This window comes from Pan troglodytes, chromosome 9, assembly GCF_028858775.2.
Source record: "Pan troglodytes isolate AG18354 chromosome 9, NHGRI_mPanTro3-v2.0_pri, whole genome shotgun sequence".
In the NCBI taxonomy this organism is placed as follows: Eukaryota; Metazoa; Chordata; class Mammalia; order Primates; family Hominidae; genus Pan; species Pan troglodytes.
The window spans coordinates 80,019,077-80,029,305 of NC_072407.2; the positions used below are offsets into that span (position 1 = coordinate 80,019,077).

The 10,229-nt window shown below is 44.1% G+C and overlaps 1 protein-coding gene across 6 annotated transcripts in view; it reads right to left on the reverse strand.

Moving 5' to 3' along the window:
• INTS4 (integrator complex subunit 4) overlaps nucleotides 1-1,836 on the reverse strand; it is a 116,865-nt gene extending 115,029 nt beyond the window's left edge. The window contains exon 1 of one of the 6 annotated variants that reach the window (XM_003313222.6): nucleotides 1,330-1,836. In XM_003313222.6, the coding sequence (XP_003313270.1) occupies nucleotides 1,330-1,383 (54 nt within the window). In that variant the 5' untranslated portion in view covers nucleotides 1,384-1,836. The remainder of the gene's footprint in view (nucleotides 1-1,329) is intronic. The other 5 variants (XM_063783304.1, XM_063783305.1, XM_063783306.1 and 2 more) reach the window with 5 other exon arrangements.
• Between the last annotated feature and the right edge of the window lie 8,393 nt (nucleotides 1,837-10,229).

Below are 10,229 nucleotides of genomic sequence, written 5' to 3' on the forward strand. Positions count from 1 at the left end.
ATAGATTAGTACCACAGAATGCTACAGAAACAGGTGAAGAAGAGACTAAGCTCTCGCTGAGGTTTCATTTGGGTCTTGAAGCACAAATGTTAAGTCCACTGGGTGGAGAACAAAAAGAAAGGGAAGAATGGCATGTATTCTGTGTAGAAGAGACAACCAGTGCAAGAGTTTTGAGATATGCAAACACAAGAATACATGGCATATCTGGTCATGTGAGGATGGGTGGAAGAGGGCTGAGCAGTCTTGGGAAATGGGAACAACAGAATGTTGGGAAGAGAGGAAATTACATTGTGCAACAGTGCTAATGTTCTTAATGCCACTGAACTTTATACTTAAAATTGTTAAAATTGTAAATTTTATATTATGTATTGACATATTTTGTATTATGTATTAACATATTTTAATGCTGGATGAATGAATCGATGTAAAGTTTAAGGATCAGTATCCTGCTGGATGCTCTAAGCCTTGCCACTCTACAAGTCTAAGGATCTAAGAATGCAACCAATGCACTGGTGTAAATTTGGGGGCATGTCAGGAATGCAGAATCTTGCCTCACCTCCTCTGCTTGACTTATCAAATAGAATCGACATTTGAACAACGTCCCCAGGTAATTTGTATACACATTAATATCTGAGAAATAGGACATCAGGATGATTTAGGATCAACCCTAGCAACATCTACGTGGAGACACATGGAGCATCACTGACTCCTGACAGGGACTCTACCCACCTGTCACAACTTCATGGTGAGGAAGGTACTGCCCTCCTTCCTAGGTGAGCTGTTCTACCAATAGAGAGCTCTTCCCCTATGAAGTCTGTGACCCCCGCCTGCTTAGACTGCGCCTGAAGGAATTCTATAGACCCTTCTTTCAGCCCCTTAGAACCTTGTGTATATTCCAACTGGTCCCTGGGAGGTTTTTTTTTGGAACGGGGCTGCGGGGAGGCTAGAAGGGGCTCTGCTGCTAACTGGCTGTATCCTCGTACCCCTCCGGAAGGCTCAATGTCCACATCTGGAAAACGAGGATGCTAATGTAACGCGATGGAGCAAAGTTGTGTGAGAGAATAAAATGAAATAACGGATAAGACAGTTTCGTAAATTAAAAAACACTGTTTCTCCTAATAATTTTTTAAAAATCCTGTCAGACTTCACATATTAATGACAACAGCGGCTGCAAACTAACACGCCCACTAACTTGCAATATCAGAGATTATCAACAAGTCAGCACTTAACACGGGCGTATGGAGCCTCTTCTGTTCCGGCAAAGTGCCTGGGATTTGGATAATCTACCCTGGTCCGGATCGGTTCTGGATCTTTCCCGCCAGAGCTTACCTGAACCACTTTCGTGAATTCCTCATAAACCCGCTTCTTAAGGTGCGCCGCCATGCCTACCCGCGGGCCCTCTCAGCTTCCGTACACTAGGAGGGAGGCGGGGGTGGACGGATCCGGAAAACTTGCGTAGGCGCGGGGGGTGGGTGGATGACTTGCCGAGATCCCACAAGGCAGTGAGATTTGGGGAAAGAGCGACCGCTTCCTGTTGCTCGACTGCCTCGCCACTGTACGGACTGATTTGGCGGCCTACGCCGGAAGAACGGAAATAAGAGCTTCGCTTGTGGGAGGCGGGGCCTCTGGCGGGAGGAGCTGAGACTGAAAGGGTGGGCAACCCAATGGGAGCTTTGGGAGGCTGGCTGGTGGCCTCGGAGTGGCTAAGAGACTAGCGCGGCGCGGCGCGAAGGGAGGGAGGGAGGAAGTACAGGTTAAAGGGCAGAGGCGGGGTGCTCCAGAGCTAGAGGCAAAACCCGGAGCTCTGTGAGGGGTTTACGACTCGTCAAAAAACTCAGAGGCTCGGCTGACTTTCCCATCATCCTTTGCTGTACACGATGCTGTTTGTAGGTTTCCTGAGCACTGCCTTTGTTCAAGCTGTGCGCCACCTCTCTTGTTTTGGGGTGCCTTTCCATACTTCCTTATTCCAGTTTTGCAAAAGCTGCCATCCTTTAAGGCATCAGTCCCTGCTCTGATAGCTATAGTACAGTAGAAGACTTCTGAGACCAAGGATAAAGCAACAAAGCTACAGACTACAGCTCTGGTTCTTGAGCAAATGGCTCAACTACAAATGCATTTATAATAACTAACCTGACAAAGATGTGACAATGGAGTGAAATAATGCAGGAACATTTTACAGACTGTAAGGTGTAGTGCACATGTTAGTGTCAGTAAATCCAAGGTCAAGTTTTACAACCTACATGAAACTAGCTGTTCATTATTTTGGTCTTTCAAAAGAATGTGGGCCAGGCGCGGTGGCTCATGCCTGTAATCCCAATACTTTGGCAGGCCGAGGCGGATGGATCACTTGAGGTCAGGAGTTCGAGACCAGCCTGGCCAACATGGGGAAACCCCGTCTCTACTAAAAATACAAAAATTAATCGGGGCATGGTGGCACACGCCTGTAATCCCAGCTTCTTGGGAGGTTGAGGCAGAAGAATCACTTGAACATGGGAAGCGGAGGTTGCAGTGAGCCAAGATCGCGCCACTGCACTCCAGCCTGGGCGACAGAGCGAGACTCCGTTATCAAAAAAAAAAAAAAAGAATTAATGTGGGATAGTTTAAAAAAAAAAAAGCAGGAGGCTGAGGTGGATACAGAGGACCCAAAAATAAACAAAAGATAGTATTTATCCTCAAGGCCCTACAATCTGAGAAGACAGACACCCAAACTGATGGTGACAGTGCAACTGAAATGTGCTGGGTAACGGGAATGAATGTGGTTCAAACAGACCTAATTTCTTCAGAGTGCCTCAGGGAAGGCTTTCCTAAAATTAGAGGAAACTGGGAGTGGTGGCTCACGCCTATAATCCCAGCACTTTGAGAGGCCGAGGCGGGCAGATCACCTAGTTCAGAAGTTTTGAGACCAGCCTGGGCAACATGGCGAAATCTACTTTAAAAATACAAAATTTAGCTGGGCATGATGGTGGCCCACGCCTGAAATCCCAGTTACTCTGGAGGCTGAGGCGGGAAAATCGCTTGGGCCTGGGATGTGGAGGTTGCAGTGAGCCGAGATCGAGCCACTGCACTCCAGCCTGGGCAACAGAGTGAGACCCTGTCTCCAAAAAAAAAAAAAAAAAAAAGGCTGGGCGTGGTGGCTCACCCCTATAATTCCAACACTTTGGGAGGCCGAGGCAGGCGGATCACCTGAGGTCGGGAGTTCGAGACCAGCCTGGCCAACATGGTGAAACCCCGTCTCTCCTAAAAATACAAAAACTAGCCGGGCGTCGGGGTGGGTGACTGTAATCCTAGCTACACGGGAGGCTGAAGCAGGAGAATCGTTTGAACCCAGGTGGCAGCGGCTGCAGTGCGCCGAGATCGGGCCTCTGTACTCCAGCCTGAGCAACAGAGCGAGACTCTGTCTCAAGAAAAAAAAAGAAAAAAAAAAAGGAAACTATTTCTAATGCAGCTTTAAAAGAATGAGTTTTTCCAGAAACAAAGGCATCCCAGACCGCCGAGATAAGATATACAAATATGTCAAGGGAAATGAAAAACATTTAGCAAACAGTACCTTTAATAAAGCTTAGCTGCTATTATTACCATTATCATATTCTATCAAATCTAAGCTGCCAGCAATTGTAAAATCAATATTTTATTTATTATGTTAAGAAAAGAAATGCTGAAATTAAATACAATGGTTTCTAATTGCTTAGATTTGTTATGCATACTTACAGAAACAGCTCTTTTTAACTTATTTAGACATAGATTTGTATCTTACCTCGCACTGCTGTTTCCATGTCTTCCTGTGCACATAAGAACTTTTTAATGCCAAATTATAGGGTAATCTATTTGGAGATATATTTAATAGTAATTTAAAATAACACATGTAATTCCAAAATTGCACAGAGCTCAGTCGAAGCAATGACACCATGAACTGCTACGACTCAGTATACATATGAGCGATTGGCCAACATCTCCTGATTTCGGAGACATTAAATGTGCATCATAGCATCAATGATACAGAGTATTATCATCGTTATTAAATACATGGCGGCCAGGTGCGGTGGCTCACACCTGTAATCCCAGCACTTTGGAAGACCAAGGTGAGAGGATAGCTTGAGCTCAGGAGTTGGAGACCAGCCTGTGCAACATGGTGAAAACCTATCTCTACCAAAAATACAAAAAATTAGCTGGGCGTGGTGGCATATGCCTGTAGTGCCAGCTACTCGGGAGGCTGAGGTAGGAAGATTGCTTGAGCCCGCTTGGCAGAGATTGCAGTAGCTGAGATCGCACCACTGCACTCCAGCCTGGGTGACAGAATGAGACCCTGTCTCAAAATAATAAATAAATAAATAAATAAATAAATAAATGCATGGCTTTAGGAAGGAGTTTGGTGCATTCCGAAAACCAAAGGAACTTCAGTTCATGTTGAAAGTTAAGTGCATGCAGGGAACAGAAGAAGCAATAAAAATAAAGTTGAGGCCAGGCATGGTGCCTCATGCCTGTAATCCCAGTACTTTGGGAGGTGGTAGGTGGGAGGATCCCTTGAGCTCAGGAGTTCCAGACCAGTCAGTGCAACAGAAAGAGACCCTGTCTCTATATTTAAAAAAAAAAAAAAAAAAAAAAAAAATTTATATGGAGTTTATCTCTGTCACCCAGGCTGCAGTGCAGTGGCACAATTGTGGCTCCCTGCAGCCTCGATCTCTGAGGTTCAAGCGATTCTCCTGCCTCAGCCTCATGAGTAGCTGAGATTACAGGCATGCGCCACCACACCCAGCTAATCTTTTTGCATTTTTAGTAGAGACAGGGTCTCACCATGTTGCCGAGGCTGGTCTCAAACTCCTGACCTCAAGTGATCTGCCCACCTCGGCCTCCCGAAGTGCTGGGATTACAGGCATGAGCCACCATGCCTGGCTATATAAATTTTTTTTAATTATAAATAAATAAATTTGAGAAGTTGGTATAGCCAACTTCTCAATGAGCCAGATTGGTATAGAAACAAGAACACACATTCTTTAATGTTGAATTGAAAAACCGTCTTTATTGTATTGATGCCATTTTCCTTTGACTTTTATTATTACTTATGAAAATACATTAAGGTTCACCTGTGAATGAATCCGTGAGGCTTCAGTCTTCTCTCTCTCTTGCATAACAGCAGCCCAACTTAGTAACTTCTTCTCTACCTGCTGGTTCAGAACAAGAGCCCCAGTGGTCTGGGGACAGTCTCATTACATGTCCAATGTAATGAACAATGACTATGTTCTCTAGGGCAACTGTTCCTCCCTTGGGGAGTAAGTATTCCAAACCTACTGAGCCCAAGAATTCATAAATGAATTATTAGGTGTAAAAGAGAGAGGAACTGCTCCTATCTCCACCCTTTGATACCCAGACCCATGTTCTAACTGTGGGAGAAGCAGTACTATATTTTAGCTGTTGGTATAAGGCATATGCCACAAACAGCAGCCCAAACTCACAATGTGTTGGCTCTTGACTAGCGCTATAACTGAATCTCCAAAAGGTTATTATTCTGCTTTATTATAGCACCTACATCTGAATGATAGGGTTCCTGGCAAGACCAAGAAGTTTCTTCACTACAATTTTCTCAGCATAAAATAAGCTCCTTAATCAGAAGCAATGTGTGGAGTACTATGATAATGAATGAGGCATCCATAGATGATGGAGCTGGCAGAAATATTGCAGGCAGGGAAGTCAAATCTGAATTTGGAATATGAATCTATTCCTGTGAGGAAAAATCACTGCTCCTTCCATGATGGAAAGGATCCAGTGTGTAGTTGAATGATTGCAAAAAAAGCCCCAAATCTCCCCCTCTCGGTATGTATACCCCTTGAAGTGTGACTTTGAAGGTGCTTTCATTAAGAGATGAAATCTATATTATCACCCTTTGAATTTGTGCTGGCCTTGTGACAGGCCAATACAATGTGGTAGAAGTGACAGCGTGCTAATTTTGAGTCTAAGCCTCAAGGTCCACCCACATACAATTTCCCAGACCTTTTGTTTGATTTTGGACCCCCACCATTGCCATGACAGCAAATCCAACCTGGCCTGCTGAAGAGCGAGTGACCACATGGAACACAGGCAAATTGACCCACCTGAAGCCATCTGAGACCGGCTCCGCCCCAGCTAATCCACCAGCTGACTACAGATGTATGCGTGATCTCAGCTGAGACCAGAACTGCCCAATCTGTAGGCCTGTGAGAAATAATTAATAGCTGTAGTCTTAAGTCATTACATTTGGGGGTAGGAAATTGTCACACAGTCAGGCACTCCCTAAGCGCTAAGTTAAGTTGCCACACTTCATCTGGTAAGGAGACAACAAGCCCAAATGATTTAGGCAGTTGATTATTCACAGCATAGCAGGTGGCATGAACTCCAAATTTGTTTCAGTTCTCCTTGCCAACCAAGCACCATGGCAGTTATACAGGTGAATGCCATGCACACAATAGATCTGTAACAGCTGAGAACACTGAGCTTAGGAACTTCCCATTCTTGAAAGAGGACTGCTGAGAAACTTGTCCTCTGGAGGCAGACTTTATTATACTGGTCAGGAAACAAATCTGCCTTCCACCCCATGGGGGACATTTTTTTTTTATCACTCTGAAATGTTTCCAGGATTTGAGGACCATATTAGCTTTATTACCCTGGAATATAAGTAAATCTGCTCCCTGCTCCTAAGCAGTTTTGCAAACATCCTCAAACAAAGCTGTTGATGCCATTTGCTCAGAAACACCAGAATTTTTCCCAACAGTTTGCTAACTGATTTGCAGTGCAATAAACCTCCCACCAAGAAGTGCCTGGTACCCTCTGAGAATAATACCATATCAGGGGCTTAGTGTTGGTCTCTCTCTACTATTGGCAGGTTGGACATACATCAGTGGCTAGATTAGCTTTGGTGAGAGGAAGTCTGTACTGTGCAGCCCATGAATAGCCTCTATCCCTGCCATTATGGCAGGGATTTTTGTTCATGTCTCCATCGAGCAAGCACTGAGGAGCTGGGGAAAGAGGCTGGCTGACATCCACAGGTTGGATCATTGTGCCCTTGATTTTTGAGACCCTCTTCTAGAATGGGTGCCCTCTGGTGGACATTCACAAGGAGCACAGACATTTACACCTATACCAGTTTCCCAGGCTTTCTTATCACCCATCTTCCACTCTTGAACTTGCCAAGTCTCTGGCCAACCAGGAATGGGCCCTGGCTATGCAGAAGGACCTAACAATCAGCCTCCCAGGACACTAAGCACAGCAGAAAAGAGCAGATAATGAGTGGGGGTTGGGGGAAGGCAGCAGAAGATGAGGGAAATAAGTAGAGAATTAAAAACAAACAAACAAACAACAACAACAAAAACAGGTACCCTAAGAGAAAAAATGTAGAACTGAAAACCTGATGCAGTGCTATGAACTAGGATATCTTCATGAGGTAATCTACAAAGGTTTACATCTTTCTTTGTGTTTTTCCTTTAGATTATGTTGACAGTTACGTTTAGCATACGGTTTTAAGATTTTCTCTTCTGACTCTATAATTTTCTTTGGTTAGTCCCAACAGATCTAAGAAGTTTCATATATTCATACAAATGAAGCAGAGATTGCCTTTTGAACATGATTACTATCATTGCTATTTTGGGTTTTGTTGTTGTTGTTGTTGTTGTTTGAGACAGAGTCTTGCTCTTGTTGCCCTGGCTGGAGTGCAATGGTGCAATCTCAGCCACTGCAACCTCCGCCTCCCGGGTTCAAGAGATTCTCCTGCCTCAGCCTCCAGAGTAGCTGGGATTACAGATGCCTGCCACCACACCCGGCTAATGTTTGTATTTTTAGTAGAGACAAGATTTCACTATGTTGGCCAGGCTGGTCTCAAAACTCCTGACTTCAAGTGATCCACCCGCCTCGGCCTCCGAAAGTGCCGGGATTACAGGCGTGAGCCATCGCACCTGGCCTGCTATTTTGTCCTTTCTGTTAGGAAAGAGGAAGGGAGGAGATGGTATTAATGAGTAGGCAACCAACAATGTTCGTGTAATTCATGTACTTGTAATTTTTGTGTATATGAGACAGGGTCTCGCTCTGTTGCCCAGGCTGGAGTGCAGTGACATGATCATGGCTTGCTGCAGTCTTGACCCTCCAGGCTCAAGTGATCCTCCCACCTCAGCATCCTGAAAAGCTAGGACAGCAGGCTTGTGCCACCACACCCGGCTAATTGTTTTATTTGTTTGTTTGTTTGTTTGTTTTTTGTAGAGGCAGGGTCTCACCATGTTGCCCAGGTTGGTTTTGAACTCCTGCCCTCAAGTGATCCTCCTGCCTTGGCCTCCCAAAGTGCTAGGATTACAGGTGTGAGCCACTGTGCCTAATTTATATCTCTTTTTTTTTTTTCGAGATGGAGCTTCGCTCTTGTCACTCAGGCTGGCGTGCAATGGCACCATCTCTGCTCACTGCAACCTCCACCTCCCGAGTTCAAGCTATTCTGCCTCAGCCTCCCAAATAGCTGGGATTACAGGCGCCTGCCACCATGCCCGGCTAATTTTGTATTTTTAGCAGAGATGGAGTTTCACCATGTTGGCCAGGCTGGTCACAAACTCCTGACCTCAGGTGATCCGCCCGCCGTGGCCTCGAAAAGTGCTGGGATTATAAGTGTTAGCCACCGCGCCTGGCCTTATATTTATATCTTTTTGGATATTTCTTTTTTGTACAGTCTGGTAAGTCCCACTACCTTAAATCCTTTTTGGAGCAAATATTTAATTAAATTACATTGAATTAAATGAGCATTCTCCTCACCTTAATTTTAAGCCATCCATAAATGTAATTTTAATAGCAGCATAACATTACATTATACAGACATAATATAATGACTTAAAACTATTTATTGCTTCTCAGAATAGGGTATTAAAAGAAAAAATACTGCTTATTTCCAAAAGTTTTGCTATCGTGAGATAAAAATGTTTTGTTTTTTGTTTTGTTTTGTTTTGTTTTTTGAGACGGAGTCTTGCTCTGTCGCTCAGGATGGAGTGGCATGGTGCAATCTTGGCTCACTGTAACCGCTGCCTCCTAGGTTCATGGAATTCTCCTGCCTCAGCCCAACAAGTAACTGAGATTACAGGTGTGCACCCCCATGCCCAACTAATTTTTGTATTTTTAGTAGACACAGGGTTTCACCATGTTGGCCAGGCTGGTCAAATGAACTTCTAACCTCAGGTGATCCACCTGTCTTGGCCTCATAAAGTGCTGGGATTACATAGGTGGGATTACAAAGGCTGGGAGCACAGCGCCCGGTCAATAGTACGTTATCTTAACTGTATTATGGATTGAGAGTTGGGGAGGTATTGGAATTGCCTTTGTTTAATAAAATAGTTTGGAAGTTGCTTAGGAGGAGAGTCATGATCTTAAGAACATGCATGCAATCTAGAACCAAGCAACAAAAGAGGTAGCTAAACTGGAGCATGGTCTTCTCTTTGCAAATAGAAGGAACACGAGAGGGCTCATGGAGAATTGTCGTGTTTCTAAAGCCTTGGTTTGGAACTGGCACACTGTCATTTCCACACATATTCCATTGGCTGGCATAAGTTAGTGAGGCAGGGAAGAATAGCCCCACCCATGGTGGAGCATGGCAAGAAAATGGAAAGAAGAGAGAATAGTTAACAAATACAATCTACTAGTAAAAAGTCCCCAGTGATGGGATGATTCGCACACTATTAAGAATAAATATGTCCAATAGTCAATTGGGAGTTGTGGTTCTGTATTATAAATCCTCTCGCCTTAATTGCCTATATTTTCCACCATCAGCTGTGTGCACAAATAGGTTAGGGAGTGGCATTTATAAAAAAAAAAAAATTAAAGACCTGTATGTTAAATCTGGTGAACACTGTGTAGAACAGCAACAATGGGTTTAAGACACCAAGATGAGGAGCAGAAGTGGAAGACCAGAACAGACCTTGAGAACACAAGCACTCCAGGAATGTGCAGAAAACTTAGGGAGGACATTACATTTCCTTAACTCATGAAACTGAGATGTTAAGCAATCCTGTTTAGATCTTAGGGAGCAGGATGTCTCCAGTGAAAATGCAGGTGACAAAAATATCTGAATCTCTTAAGTACTGCCTTGGAATCTAATCTCATAGGAGTAATTACTGATCAAAGTATGGACTCTTTTCCCCAGGCTCTTGATAATGTTGAATTTCTTCATGATGAAAAGATTAAGTAGACATTCAAGAATGTCCACCCTAAATTGTCAGCCATATTAAAACCAAGAA